Genomic DNA, 15,784 nt, shown 5'->3' with positions numbered 1-15,784 from the left:
ACATGAAAGCAATATGGGGCCTAAAAAAGTGAGTGACTTTTTAATGTAATCAGCTTTGAGAGGACATGTTCATAATGGTCTAATCTTGTGCCATCAGAACCAATATATTTTTATTAATAGTTATGAACACATTTTAAACTCTATACCAGCCTTTCCCAACCAGTGTGCCTCCAGATGTTGTTGGACCACAATTCCCATCTTTCCTGACCATTGGCAATGCTGGCTGAGGCTGATGGGAGTTGTGGTCCAACAACATCTGGAGGCACACTGGTTGGGAAAGGCTGCTCTATACTATAACAAAAATCTATCAGTTAAACAAACAAATGATTACTTTTACCAAATCACATCCCTTATGTGCTTAAATTTGCAGCTCTAAGCTGAAAGAGGGTGCAACATGTTAGACCAATGTGCATAAAGACAAGTTGTGAAACTAACTGCATGCCAAAAAATTCACAAGTATCTGAATATGAGGACCCCTTTAAACTTGAGGTGCCAGTCCAAATAGCCTCCCGTCCTGCTCCCTGCTTCCAGTGGCCCTACCCATTAGCCCCTGCCTGCACAGACAATTGTCAGGGATGGTGGGAGTTGTCGTCAAATAATGTCTGGAGAGCCACAGCTTTCCCGACCCAGGCATATGTGGCCCCCTGAACGAGCTTGCTTCATCTTTCCTTGCAGGCGAGACTTAGAAATCAACTCTATCAACACCAAAGTGGAGGACGAGCAAGCACTGAACTCCACGCTGCAGAGGAAACTGAAGGAGCATCAGGTAGAAGAGAAAGTGGCTGAGGAGGGCAACCTGAGTGGCACCCCTGGCTGTGCTTACCTGAATTGACTGCCTTTTCCCATAATCCTCTTAGGCTAGCCACATAAGGCTGGCCTGCTCTAATCAGGTTTTTAGGGCATGGCCATCTCCGCTTTTCGGAGGTTTGCTACTCTCTATGGCAGAAGTGGGGAATCTTTTTGGCTCCTGGGGGCCAGATCTTTATTTGGCCCCACCCCTCAGATTGTTGCAGAGTAGCGAAATTGGGAATGAAGCATCTGAGTAAGCTTGGTAAGTGTCCAAGCTCTATTCTTGTGTAGAGCTTCCAGCTCTTCCTTGACCTCCACCTTTCAGCTTCAGCTTTGGGTAAGGCTTCAATCTTTTTCCATAGCTTTGGCTCTGGAAGTTCATCCGCTCTTGCAAGGTAGGACAGTCTCAGTGGAGATACACCTTTGTTGGTACGGTTAGAGGGTCTTGGCCCAGGATTCTCTGCTGCCCCTTCTGGCTGTGCTGGTTCCCTTTCTTGCTCAGATTCCTCACTGTCCTCCAGTGCTGGCATGTTGTTGTAATCTGTAGTACTGTATGGTATTTCTACTTTGTCTTCTTCACTGTCGTGGTCTTGGGATGGTGCCCCTTCTGGTTGAAATGCACCTTGACCTTCATCAAAGTAGACAGCTCTTTGGATTTCAATCCTCTCTGTTTTGGGATTTAGGATTCTGTACCCCTTTTGTTTTGTAGAATATCCAATAAAGATTCCTTCTTTTGTAGCGTTGTCCAGTTTGGTTCTCTTCTGGTGTGGTATGTGACTGTACACTTTTGATCCAAACACCTTTAGATCAGCCAAACTGGGTATGCGTCCATGCCATAATTTGAATGGAGTCTTGTTGCCATTCTCTTTTGTTGGCAAACGATTCTGTAGATAGGTGGCAGTATATACTGCTTCTCCCCAATGTTTCTGTGGAAGATTGGCATCTTCTAGCATTGATCTCACCATCTCAATAAGAGTTCTAAATTTTCTCTCTGAGATGCCATTTTGTTCTGGGTTGTGAGGTACAGTGGTCTGATGCTCAATCCCATTTTCAAGCAGAAACTACTGTGGGTAGCATGAGACACGTATTCTCCTCCATTGTCAGAACGTAGTATTTGTGGCTTTCTCTGGAATTTAATGATCACCACTGCAATATACTCTTTGAGTTTCTGAAGCATCTGCCCCTTCTCTTTCAGTATATAGATTACAGTGAATCTTGAATAGTCATCAATAAAACTAACAATATAATGATTTCCACCATTTTTTTTTTTTTTTAGATAATTTATTGCGGTCATTGACCAATAAAAAACATACAGTATTACAACATATATTTAACAAAATCCAACATCAAATACTTTTAAAAGATTCTTTTAAGTTAAAATTACTGGTTGAGTACCCCTTTTGTCGACACATTGTTTCCTGCGACGAATGGCTAGATCGCAGTATTTTGCAACTTTTTCGGTTACATCAGGAGAGTGATCATCCAGTAAAAATTCTGCATAAAAAAATATCCTTTCTACCTGGTATTTGATCTATAATGGGAACAATTATCTGCTGTCTAAGATCACAGTAAAATGGGCAATATAATAAAACATGTATAACTGTTTCGACCACCTCCTTATCACATGGGCATTTTCTGTCCTGATATGGGACTTTATTGAATTTGCCAGCAAGTAAAGCCGATGGCAGGACATTAAATCTTGCTAGAGTAAAAGCTCTTCGCCTTTTTGGTTGGGTGAGATTCAATAAATAAGCCATAGATGTCAGTGGTTTACTATTATATCTTGTCTTTTTCACTAGCATTAATTGATGCTGATAATCAATATCTCTAATTCTCTGAAGAATACTCTGTTTAGCCTTTTCATATCCCACAGCTAATATTGTTGTTGGTGAAAAACCTATTGTTAAATTTTTTTCTATGATTAGTTTTTTCCACAGTGGATTTCCACCATTTGAAAGTATTGGCATTTCACAAATGTCGCTGTGAATCAACTCTAGGGGGCGCTTAGTCTTCCTTTCACTTTGCTTAGGAAAACTTGGTCTTGTCCCTTTAGCTTTAACACAGCATGTACATCTTCCCTTTCCTTGGCAGAGTTCAATTTTCATGCCCTTTACTAAAGTATTCTTTTGAAGGGTATTAATTTTAGCGATGTCTCTGTGTGCAAGTCTTCTATGCCATAAATACAAACATGGCTTGTTACAGCAGTCCTTCACAATATTAGCCTCTGGACTTTGCTGATCAATTTCATACATTCCTTTTCTCTTGGTAGCTTTGCAAATAATCACACCATCTAGAGAAATCATGCAGAAATTTCCTTCAAATAGCACTGAACACCCTTTATTGGTTGCCTCACTGACAGAGATCAAATTATTAGAAATCCCTGGAGTCCAGAGCGCATTTCTAAGGTAAATCTCTTTGGCACCACTTGGTGTCTGGCAAACCAACATTCCTGTTCCTTCCCCCTTTATCAGTACTTCTCGTGAGTCAGCAACTTTAACTGAGCCTCCACTTGGGGTTAGACTTTCAAATAGGGGTTTTGCATTTAGCATATGAGCGGTTGCTCCACTGTCCACATAGACTTTATTATTATTATTACATTTTTCAACATGAGTAACTTGTAAACTGTTGAAATCTTTCTTGTCTGTCTTTTTAAATCCTTTATTTTGTCCTTCAGACTTCCCTTGCTTGTTGTACTGATCTTTACGGTGAGTCTGTGAACCACACAGAAAACAGCCCTTGGCTGTAACACCTTTTGGCTGCTTCTTTTGTTCTTCAAATCTGCATATGACTGGCATTCGGCCAGAAGTCTGTTTGCTAAGGGATGAGGAAACACTGTCCTTCCCTGTAGCAATTTTCTCACTTTGCTGAAAGAATTGTTCTCTAACTTCTGATGCGATTTCATTCAGAGTCCTTTGCTGCTATTGCAGTATTAGGAAGAAAGTACTCATTGATTCTGGGAGGGAATCTAGAAATGGCAATTTTGGCTGGCTCATCGGATTGTCCGGGATTCAGCTATTCCCTGATTTAACTCTATAAACTTAGCAAGGTGCTCTTCAAACAAGCCATTCTCCTTCATTTGCAAGTTAATAAGATTTCGTAACATTGAAATTAAATGGCCTTGACTTTTTGGGTGGTGGTTTGACTCTAGCGCAATCCACATTTCTCTGGAATTTTTACAATTAATGATCAAAGAGATTTGCGAGTTACTTACGCACTTGACTATGAGGTCCTGATCTCTTTCATCTTTCTCAGTCCAAACTCTCCTTGTTTCCTCCGAGGCTTGTGGCCCCGGTTCTGGGTTTTTAATCACTTCCATTAGCTTCTGTTGCTTTAAGTGACATCCCATGAGAAATGACCACAACTTCCAATTTCCAGGTGAAAGTCTGTCCATGTTCAGCTTTTCTTCCATTGTAGCCATCCTTGAGAAAAAAGGCTTAACTCTTTAATGACTAAACTCCGAAGGTCTTTCCTAGCTTCCTTGATTTGCAACACAAAAACTCCTTTAATTATTCAGATCTCCCAGGTCTAGTCCAGCACTCTAACCATTACACCTCACTGGCTCTTACCATATGCCTAAATATTGCTCCATGTCTCATAGCAGTGTATGTTTCTGACAGGCCCGGATTGAAGAGCTGGAGGAAGAACTTGAAGCTGAACGTTCTATCAGGGCAAAGGTAAATAGATTTTTTTTCAATAGCCAATGACATGACTCAGCTATATGTACTGCTGTTGTTAATACAAAGCCCTTTAGCACTTGCCTTTACAACAACCCTGTTGTAAGGTAGGTCATTACTATCTCCTTTTTACAGACTGGGCAACTGAGCCCAAAAGCTAGTGAGTAATCCAAGGGGATCCATGGGGTTCAAGGCCCAATGGGGACCTGAGCCCAGATCTCCAGATTCTAAGTCCATCATCAATCCAGTAGATTGCACAGGCTCTTGTTATGTAATTATGATCAGATAAAAAAAAAGAGGCCATTGTAAAAAGCTCGGATGGGCAACTGTGAAAGAGGCTTATTGGTTTCAAATAGCAAAATAGACTGTCAATCTAAGAAAGCCATTCTGGCACCTTTAAGCAGGGCAATGTAGAGGTACAGATTTTCAGAGCAGCAGACCCAATTAGGCTCCACTGGTGGAACTTAGGGGTGAAAGAGGGGGAAATAAGGATGGAGAGGCAGTTTTGTTACTGCTTTAAACTGACTGGTGGGAACCACTGTAGAGGAAGGGTTTGTGGTCTAGAGCAGGAGTTCCCAAACTGTGCTCCATGGGCCACCGGTGGTCCACAGCAGGTCTGTGAAAACAGAGCACATTACGATCGCTGCAAGAGCCAGAACAATCATTAAGTGTTCTGGGGTGGGGGGGAATGGTTGGGAACCAAGGGTCTAGAAGAGGGGCATTGTTCAGATCCCTGTTCTCAGCACTTTTTCCCAGACTGGAGGATTCCGTCATCAGTCATTTCTAGGAAGAGGATTGCTTTATAGTGCTCCCAGTTTAAGCCCCAGTATTTCAAATGACATCTCTCCCATTACCTTACCTTACCCGGACCCCTCTTCTAGCCTAGGACAAAACAATATATAGCTTAGAGATGTCATCGTGATCATAGATGCTGGGCAAAATCATTGCTGCTTCCCCAGGCATTTGAGAACTGCTAATGTAAACTTTCTTTAACTTTGAAGAGTTTGATTTTACCATCCAGTGCCAACTTTAGATTTTGGGTGGCAAGGCAGTCCCAATGGATCCTCTTTCCTCGGGGAGCCTATGGGTTGTATTGTTATTCTTACTCAGAGTAGTCCCATTGAACTTAACAGACGAGACTAACTTACATCTATATGTTTCAGTGGGTCCACTCTGAGTAACAGGAGGATACAATTCTGTCTCCTCCCTGCTATTGTTACAGAACAGCCATGCTGGATCAGGCCTAAAGGCCTATCTAGTTGAACATCCTGTTCTCACATTGGACAACCAGATGCCTATTGGAATCGTTCCAGTAGGACCTGAGCGCAACAGCAGTCTCCCCACTTGTCATTCCCAGCAACTGGCATTCACAGTTTGCTTGCTTACCAGACAGAGCCAACAAGCAGATGTGACAGCTCCCCTTTTACCTTTTCACCACCACTGTTGTTTGCTTGCTCATCCCCCTCTGGGTCAGAGCTAGAGGCAGATGACGAAGCAGGCTGCAATGATGCAAGGAAGCAGCAGGTCCAGGGGGCTCTTGCCGGTGGGCCCTTTGCTAGGGTGTAGACCCTCAGCAGGTGCTCTATTATGCCGATCCTTGACGCCAGCCCTGTTACCATCTATTTAAATTGGCTGTTGTTTTACTGTGTTCCTTACACTTGCTGTATTAGTTACCTATCCTATATTCTTCTTCTTATTATTGTTGTTGTTATTGTTGTTGTTGTTATTTGATTTATATCCCACCCTTCCTCCCAGCAGGAGTCCAGGGTGGCATTATTATTGTTATTATTGTTATTGTTATTATTGTTATTGTTGTTGTTGTTGTTATTATTATTATTTATATCCCACCCTTCCTCCCAGCAGGAGCCCAGGGTGGCATTATTATTGTTATTGTTATTATTGTTATTGTTGTTGTTGTTATTATTATTATTATTATTTATATCCCACCCTTCCTCCCAGCAGGAGCCCAAGGTGGCATTATTATTATTATTATTATTATTATTTGATTTATTCCTCCCAGCAGGAGCCCAGGGTGGCATTATTATTATTGTTATTGTTGTTGTTGTCCTTTCTGTTTCTTGCTACTCAGCTGCCTTGGCAACATAAGTGTCTATTGAAGGCATTTGATATAAGTTTTATGTAAATAAAATATATAAAGCAAGGCTATGCTGTGACTTTTCCAACTTCATTCAGGTTGAGAAACAGCGCAGTGACATCTCCCGGGAACTAGAAGAGCTCAGCGACAGACTGGAAGAAGCTGGAGGGGCTACAACCGCTCAAGTAAGCAATTATTAGCCCTATTTTATAGACTAAAGAACTGAGGCTGAAATGTCACTGGTGGTCCATGAGGAGCAATTTCTCTTTCAAATTGCCTTCAACCGTTGGAAAAATGATGTGTCAAAGAGGAGGGGAGAGGGGGAGGGAATAATAGAAAAGCATTTATTTATTTATTTATTTAAAAATGTTTGCTGGTGGAGAAATTGAGGGAAAGGCATTGTCAAAAACACTCAAATGTAGTTGTACATGTTTGTTTAACTATTTATATCCCGCCTCTAAGATTCTTCAAGGCAGCTCATGACTGTACTATAAAACCACAATAAAATTGCATATGACATAAAAATGATTAAAATGAAGCAGTAAATATACACACATAAAATCAGTTAAAAAATGCTGTATAGGATAAATATGTCCTAACATAGCATCTAAGGACTGGCAGAGAGAGGGCTTTGCAGAGTTCTCAGGGAAGAGAATTCTATAGTAGTGGGCACACCACAGAAAAGGCCCTGTCCCTGGTAGGGATGGGAGAGACATTTTTATTTATTTATTTATTTATTAAATTTATTAGTTGCCCATCTGGCTGGTTTACCAGCCACTCTGGGCGATGTACAACATAAAAACATATAATTCACATTAAAACCCTAAAATTCCAACAATAACACTAAAACTTAACCCGCCCCAAAAGCCTGCCTGAAGAGCCAGGTTTTCAAGGTCCGGCGGCTCATCATGGAGGAGGCATGGCAGATGTCATTTGGGAGAGAGTTCCACAGAGTGGGTGCCACGATTGAAAAAGCCCTCTCCCTAGTTCTCACCAGTCTAGCTGTTTTATTATTTTATTTATTTATTAAATAGTCGCCCATCATTTGATTTCATTTGCATTTTAACGAGAAGCTATCTAAGTTGTACTTTTCAAACCAATATATGAAATGAAGTACAGAGATCCTTTGAAATTTGTGCTCCTCTGAATTTTGCAATATAGCTCTCCAACCATGCAATGTGTACACAAATGCATATGTGTTGGCTGGGGTGACAAGGGTATAAAAATGCATATATTAGCAATAGTAACATACAAAATTCATTATAAAGGGGGAAATTGCTTGCAAAAATACACTTAAGAGAAGAAATGTGCACTGAAATGATGACAAATGTTCATAAGGATTTTTTAAAATTGCAGATTGTAGCAGAAATGTGGGGAATTGAATTTAAGATTGGCAAACTGAGGAACAGAAAAACAAAACTGATAGATTTGTCCATCCCTAGTCCCTGCCAACCTAAGCTTTGCTCATGACAGGTTAGAGAACAGAGCTTCTGGAGAATCTCAGGGAACTTCATATGAACACAGGTGGTCCTTGAAATAAACTGGTCCTAGCATGTTTAAGGCTTTAAAGTAGGGATGGGAAACCCTGATGGGAGTTGGAGTTCAACAACATCTGGAGGGCCAAGGTTCCCCATCCCTACTATAAACGTTAGCACTAGCTAGGGATGAAAAGTTCTATCAATTTCAGTTCTCTAAATTTCTCTATTTTCCAATCATAAATTCAATTTCCCAAACTTCTGCAGCAATTTGTGATTTTTAAAAAATTAAAATTCTCCAGCATTTTAGCGTGCATTTCTATTAAGGTAGTTTTGACTAATGTACACATTTTTGCAAGCAATTTCTCATCACATCATGCATTTTTGTGTGCTTTTTTGACTCATTTTCATTTTTATGCACACTTTCCCCTAACATATGCATTTTTATAAAAATTGTTTGCTTGGCGAACTGCACTGCAAAATTCGAATAAGTGCAGATTTTGAAGGATGGCTGTGTTTTGGTTCTCATATTGTTTTGGAAAGTGTAGATTTGATAGATTTGGCTTCAAATGCAAACTAAATCAAATTTCCTGCCCATCCCTAACACCAGCACTGTAAACTGAGCCTGGAAATGAATTAGTTTCATTTCAGTAGCAGGTGAGGAGTCAAGGTTGAAGGGATGACAATGATTACAAGTTCTCTTTCTGTCTCCAGATTGAGCAAAACCGCAAGCGGGAGGGTGAGCTGCTCAAGCTTCGTCGGGAGCTTGAAGAGGCTGCCTTGCAGAGCGAGGCCACGGCTTCCACCCTGCGCAAGAAGCACACGGATGCCATGGCTGAGATGACGGAGCACCTGGAGAATCTGCAGAGGGTGAAGTCCAAGCTGGAGAAAGACAAGCAGGTCATGAAGGCCGAGATTGATGACCTCAGTGGCACCATGGAGACTATCCAGAAGTCCAAGGTACTGTTTCCAGGTCACAGAGGAATGGAGCTGCAAGGGTGTTGTCGCTTCAGCAATGAAGCAGCTCAGATTGAAAGGTTATATAAGAGCTGGATGCTCCACTCCTTCTGGTTATCAGCCACGCCCTGAACCTGGCAGGTGGCCCTGGGAGTAACAAAGGGGAGGGGGTATCCAAGAGCCAGCCAGGCAACTGGTATGGAGGCCTCTGGTCCTAGAGCAGGGATGACTGGATCTGGTGGCTCCTCATGGTCACTAGTGGTGCAGAAATATGCTAGGATGGGGGTCCTCCTCCCCCTGATCGTTCTCCAAGGACAACATATCAATACAGCAAAAGATACACTCTTATTGTATGTAGTGGTGCCACAGGTTTGGAATGCCCTCTCTAAGGCTCTAAGGAGGCCCGCCGGACACTGACATTGCAAGCCTTTCTTATTTGCCCTAGGCATTTTAGACCGTAGATGATTTTTGGAACTGGGTTCCATTCTTTTTTTAGTCATGGGATCTCTGTTTGTTTTGTCTTTTTCATGTTTATTTGTTGGAATTTAGATCTTGTGTGAATTAATGTTCTTCACCCTTTGTATACCACCACATAATCTCTTTTTTTTATCATTAATTTTATTCAAATTTTCAAACACAAAACAAAACAAAAAAGGAAACAGATTAAACAATAAAAATAAAATGTTGACTTCCGATTTGTCGCAGATCAGTTATAGGTCTATGATATATAACAAACCTGTCTCTTAATATATTACAAAATCACTTTCCTCCAGTAGTTATCTTAATTAATCATCAAATCTCATTAACATCACTTTATTCTTTCTGCAAAAAGTCAAAGAGAGGTTTCCACTCCTTGAGAAATATATCCATCGATTTTTCTCCAAATAAACATGTCAATTAATCCATCTCGTCAAGTCTGCTAAGTCCAGTAATTTCAATACCCATTTTTCCATTATCAGTGTTAATTCCATCTTCCAACTTTCATCCTTGCATCCATAATAATCTTGCTGTCATAGTCATAGTCATATAGTAAGAGTCTGATGGGAATTTCCTTCATCACAAATATTTCCTTGCCGTCAATTCTGAATGTGTTGCTGAAATATTGTTGTAAAGTCATATCTCTGTTCCTCTTTTTTACGAAATGCACTAGCACATCTCTTGAGAGTTTTTCCATTGTCACATATCTGGAATTAAATCTATAAATTTTCTCTTTTTCAAGTTCCATCAAATCATTCCAGTCCAGAAATTCCATCGAAGCATTGATAACTTTATCTCTGATATTTTCATCAATTTCTCCAGGGACAACGCCGAATTCCAAACAGTAATCTTTATCTCCAGGATCCACAAACTCCAAATATTTTTCCAGTTCCACACTTGATATATCTGTTCCAATCTCCAGGACTTGCATCCTCCCTTTAATTTTTGCCATAAAGTCCAAATCTTTTTCCAATTCCACATTTGATATATCTGATCCAATCTCCAGAATTTGCTCCTTCCCTTTAATTTCTTTTTCATCTTCTATTGCTTGTCCATCTGCTCCTTTTCTCATATAATCCTTTATTTCTTTCAGCTCCTGTTTCACTTTACCAAATTCAGTTGCCATCTCTTGTCTACTCTGTCCCAATTCTTGTTTCGTTATCTTAATCTCATCCATTATCTTCTGAAACATATCCAGAGGGGAAAACCCTTCCAGGGGTACATCCAGGGTCTCTGCCACTTCTTTGATTGTCATTCTTAAAGCCAAAGAAAAAACCCTTCAAATTTCCAATATAGCCACAATTCCCAAGCAAAGAGTAATTTGCTTCTTTTTCCAGCAATAAGGGGGTTAATATTCCAGGCCTGTGAACATCATCTGGCCAGCACAGTTCTTATCTCCCGCACGTCCAAGAATGCAAAACAAATTTGGTTCACAGCGCCGAACAATTAGTAACATACACGAACAGCAGATTCGTCTAAAGAAAGTAGTCCAAGAAAAAGTAGTCCCAGACATATATCAATCAAATAATCATCTAGATCAGATTTTCTCTTCGGGTAAATTGCCCCTCATCCGTTTTAATCTTTATAGTTTCCAAATTCAGGCCAGCTTTTTGCCATAAAAAATAAGATAAGCTTTTTAAATTTTCTTTCCTCCTCCTTAATTCCTTGTATAAAAGAGAGAAGTGTAACTCACCCAGGTATCTTGATTTCTGATTCTTAAACAAATCTCTTTTACTGTAATAATTTAAGCCAAATGATAAGATTAGACAGAAGAAAGCTCGCCCGTTGTGGATCGTTTAAAAGAAAAAACGTCTCACTTTTTTTCAGCCCAGCTTGCTGGAAGTCCTAACTCCGTCCTCAGCTGCTAGGTATGCCTTCCTTTCCCAGGGAATTCCTGATCGATTCCAGCCACCGACAGCCCAAACGAAGTTTCTGTGGATAATCTCTCGGTTCACCCTTGCCTGGGAGAACATTTATACCAGTCAAAGTTCCCTTTTGACTGATTTTAAACTGAAAAAAGCTTCCTCTGAGACAGAGCTCTCTCAGAGGCAGCCACAGGCGGAGCAATCCTTCCGGGAAGTCCACATAATCTCTTGATGAAGAGCAGACAGGGACCATTTTAAATAAATAAATGAAATTACAGGCAGTCATCAGTCCTTTGATCCCATGGAGCTGTGTTTATGTTATTAAAACATTTCTTATGTTTTTTAAAAAGGAAAAGGACAAGCACAGAATCAGATAAATATTCATTTTTATATGTGTGTATATATGCTTGTGATGCTGTGCATCCCGCCACGAGCTTACAGAAAGATCAAGCATTTAATTCACTGGAATATATACCTATGATTCCAAATTGAAAAGGCTGGAGCAAGCTGCATCACAGATGACGATTCTACTGTGACTTCTGTTTACCCTTGGTGATACAGCTAGCCAGGAGTCGATGATGGACTCCCAGTTTGCTTGATATATATGCTGCCTGCAGCAATGTCTGTGCCCCAAATCTCTCAAATGACACCTCTTTTTAGAGAACCCTTCTTCCCCCCACTTTAGCTGTGAAATTCTGGGGTTGCCTCCAAGGCTAACTCTACTCAGAATAGACCCATTGGAATTAATGAACATGACTAACTTAGGTCTGTTAATTTAAATGGATCTACGCTGAGTAAAACCTAGTTGAATAGAGCCCTAAATGAGTTGCCAGAAATGCTGTTATCTGAACAAGCTTATATACGGGTGCCTTATCTAAAATACAAGAGCCAGTGTGGTGTAGTGGTTAAGGTGTTGGACTATGACCTGGGAGAGGGTTTGAATCCCCACGCAGCCATGAAGCTCACTGGGTGACCTTGGGCCAGTCACTGCCTCTCAGCCTCAGGCAATGGTAAACCACCTCTGAATACAGTTTACCATGAAAACCCTATTCATTGGGTCGCCCATAAGTGGGAATCAACTTGAAGGCAGTCCATTTCATTTTCCTGGTCTCCCAGGTCATAGTCCAGCACCTTAACCACTACACCACACTGGCATTTTCATTATCTGAAATATAAGGATGTTTGCAATACTTCTGCTCTGCATTTTTTTTGCAGCTGAATGCTGATGCTCATGTCCGCAAACTGGAAGACAACCTGGCAGAAGCCAATGCAAGGCTGGCTGAGATGGAGAAGAACCAAGCAGAAATCAATGCCATCCGGACCAGGCTTCAAGGTCAGGTTCTTTCTGTACATTTTAGGGGTGGCCAATGATGAGGGATGATGAGTGTTGTAGTCCAACAACATCTGGAGGGTTACAGGTTCCTCATGCCCAAATGAACCAGTAAGAGCTCAGTCCCACATATGTCTCCTCCGAAGTAAGTCCCACTGGGTGCAATGGGACTTAATCCCAAGTAGGTCAGTTCTCCCAAAGGGGGCCCAGGGCAATGATCACATCAGTGATAAAACAATACAACTAAAAACAATATTTTTAAAAAAGTTTAAAAACAGTTTAAAGCATCTAAACACATTTTTAAATAATTGAACATCTAAAAGCAGTTAAAACAATCAGTCACACATGTTCCCAGCTAATAATTTCAAGCAAGTCAGGAACAATATCTATCTGACATCAAATGCCTGTGTAAGCAAGAATGTTTTGAGGGAGACAGATGAACCTCACCAGTGAGGACATTCCACAAATGGGGAACCACCACCAAGAAGGTCCTGTCATGGGTCAACATCAAGCGGGCAGCAACCAGCGATGGCGCCACCACCACCAAGACCTTCCCTCCTGATTGAAGAGTCTGAGATGGTTGATAATGTGGAAGGCACTCTTTTAGGTACTTAGATCCTAAGGCTGTTTAGAGCTTTCTGTGCTCGTACTGACATCTTGAATTGAGTCTGGTAGCTCTCTTGTGTTCAGGATCTGTGACACATGGTCCCATTGGGTTGCCCGCTTAGCAGCCTAGCAGCCATCTTCTGCACTAGCTGCAGCCTCTGGGCCATTGTTAAGGATACCCCCACATAGAGTGCATTGCAGTAATCCAGGCAGGAGGTCACCAGAGCATGGACAACTGAGGCTGGGCATTGGGGTAAGCATTTCTCATTGACTGTTCAGATTTCTAGACCATAAGGGTGTGGGATGTAGGGGCTGGTGAGAGCATCCTTAACTCTTCTAGATCAGGAAGGTTTTATTTTTGGCCCTCCCATCTTCTGATTTTGCTGCCTTATAATGTTTCCATTGCAGATTGATTTATGCCACTTTTAAAAATTAGGTTTTATTTGTGTACACAAATATCAACAAACCAACAAAACAGAACAAATGATTAAGGTATCAAAATAAAAAGGAAATTACAAATATTACCACCAGCCACTTATAGTTCTTGGGATTAATACCATCATTTATCCTTTAAATTGAACGATCTTATTTACAAAGTTTAGAGTAAAATCATGTGCACGCTGCTCTTGGTTGTGTTCTGGTCCAGTTCTGGATCCCATGGGGAATACATCGAGAATGCAGCAAAGCCAGAGGCATAGCTGGGCCGGGCCAGCTGGAAGCAAGGCAAGGCTTCCAGGCCACAGACAGCTCCAAGTGAGCAACTTGCTCCAACAAGGGCTGGGAGCAGACCAAGGCCTTTTCAGCTTCTGTCTCAAGACCTGCTCCACTCCCTTGTAGAAAACTCCAGAGCCTTTTTAAAAAAAATGTTTTTAACGTTGTTTCGTTTTAATGTATTTTAAGGTCTTTTTATGATGTTTTAAAGTGTTTTTAGTGTTTCTGTTTGCTGCCCTGGGCTCCTGCTGGAAGGAAGGGCGGGGTATAAATAAAATAATAAAATAAATAAATAAATAAATAAATAAAGGGCCAACCCTCTGGCCTGAAGATGAGCATGCCTCCTTCCTGGTGTGCTCCCTGCACTGCCAGATTGGTGATGTTCGGTAGGAGGCATCTGGTTCTTCAGGCTCAAGGGAAGGTGCTGGTGAAGGTCCAGGCTCTGACCCTATAGGTCCTTGTGGTCTGGGAGGTTCTTCTGGGGGTTCCTGTCCAACAGCCCCAGGTGCAATGGTCTCCCTACTTTCCGTAGTCAGCTCTGAGCCCTGACCTAGCTTCCCATCTTGTACCCCACAGCCTCCAACTCCTTGTCTGGATCACCACTAGATTCAGGGATCGTGGCACTCCTATTTCTAGTTCTTAATTTACAAGGTATCCTGTCAGGGGAAGGACAACAAGAATCAACACTTAAATTATAGGGATAGATAGATTTATGCCATTGTATTTTACTCCGCAGAGTGCTGTGGCGCTGAAGTCCTGCTTGTGGGCTTCTCATAGGTATCTGATTGACAAGTGTAAAAACAGAATGCTGGACTAGATAGGCCGCTGGCCTGATCCGGCAGGGCTGTTCTGATGTTCTTTGGCTCTCTTCCCTTTCCTTCATCCTCAAGCTTCTTATCCTCAAAGACTCTAAAGACACGGTACTTCCATTCCCCTTCAAGATGGTTAGGCAGTTCCCTTAAGTCCTGCTTCCTCTCCCCTCCTCCCTGCTGCAGCCGAGAACAGTGAGCTGAGCCGTGAGCACGAGGAAAGTCAGACAAGGCTGAACCAGATCTTCCGTGTCAAGACATCCCTCACCTCCCAGGTGGATGACTTCAAGCGGCAGCTTGATGAAGAGTCGAAGGTAAAGATGGGGAAATCGTTGTATTTATACCACATGTCTAAAATGTGCATGTTTTATCTTTAACGGCTTATTACTGCCCCCATAGGATGAACTTTGAAACTGCAGACTTTCAGTAAAGAACCTTCTGTCGAGAATGACTGATCACTGCAGATCCAGATCTAGACTGGCTCCACCCATCCAGGCTAGCTATTGTTCCCCACCTCTACCTTAAAGGGGAAGTCCTCTGTCCTGGATCCTAGCACTCTTCTCCATTAATACCCTCCAGGTTCATTGCTGGTGCTGACAGGCAGGCATAGGGCTGCATAGATTTCCTAGTATGGAGGAGACCAGTGTCCAGTGTGGCGAGCCATGTCATTGCAGCTTCTCAATAAAGTGGCAGGAAACTGCTGACCACTGCCTCATGTGGTGAGCCATGTCACTGCAGCTTCTCATTCTTCACTGATTCCACTGAGGCTGGCCATGGGCTCCTCCTGAGCAGGAAAGAGTATAAGAGGGCTTCCTGTCTCAGGCCTCATTCACAGCATAATTTATCCCACTGTTATTGCACTTTAAACAGGCATTGCTTCCCCAAAAAATGCTTGGAATGGTAATTTGTGAAGGGTGGTGAGAATTGTTATGGGACCCCTATTCCCCTCACAGACCTACAATTCTCAGTGGTTTAACAATCAGTCCCTCTTCTCGG

The 15,784-nt window shown here is 41.8% G+C and overlaps 1 protein-coding gene across 2 annotated transcripts in view; it reads left to right on the top strand.

The window, feature by feature from the left end:
• Nucleotides 1-15,784, top strand: part of LOC133372009 (myosin-16) — an 86,440-nt gene that overhangs the window by 50,519 nt on the left and 20,137 nt on the right. For both annotated transcript variants that reach the window (XM_061600174.1, XM_061600176.1), the window contains exons 27-32: nucleotides 676-766; nucleotides 4,407-4,463; nucleotides 6,657-6,743; nucleotides 8,748-8,993; nucleotides 12,548-12,665; nucleotides 14,975-15,102. In XM_061600174.1, coding sequence (XP_061456158.1) covers nucleotides 676-766; nucleotides 4,407-4,463; nucleotides 6,657-6,743; nucleotides 8,748-8,993; nucleotides 12,548-12,665; nucleotides 14,975-15,102 — 727 coding nt within the window. The remainder of the gene's footprint in view (nucleotides 1-675; nucleotides 767-4,406; nucleotides 4,464-6,656; nucleotides 6,744-8,747; nucleotides 8,994-12,547; nucleotides 12,666-14,974; nucleotides 15,103-15,784) is intronic.

The sequence above is a fragment of the Rhineura floridana genome, chromosome 17 (genome assembly GCF_030035675.1).
Source record: "Rhineura floridana isolate rRhiFlo1 chromosome 17, rRhiFlo1.hap2, whole genome shotgun sequence".
NCBI classification, from domain to species: domain Eukaryota; kingdom Metazoa; phylum Chordata; class Lepidosauria; order Squamata; family Rhineuridae; genus Rhineura; species Rhineura floridana.
This window is presented reverse-complemented; position numbering and strand designations above follow the sequence as displayed.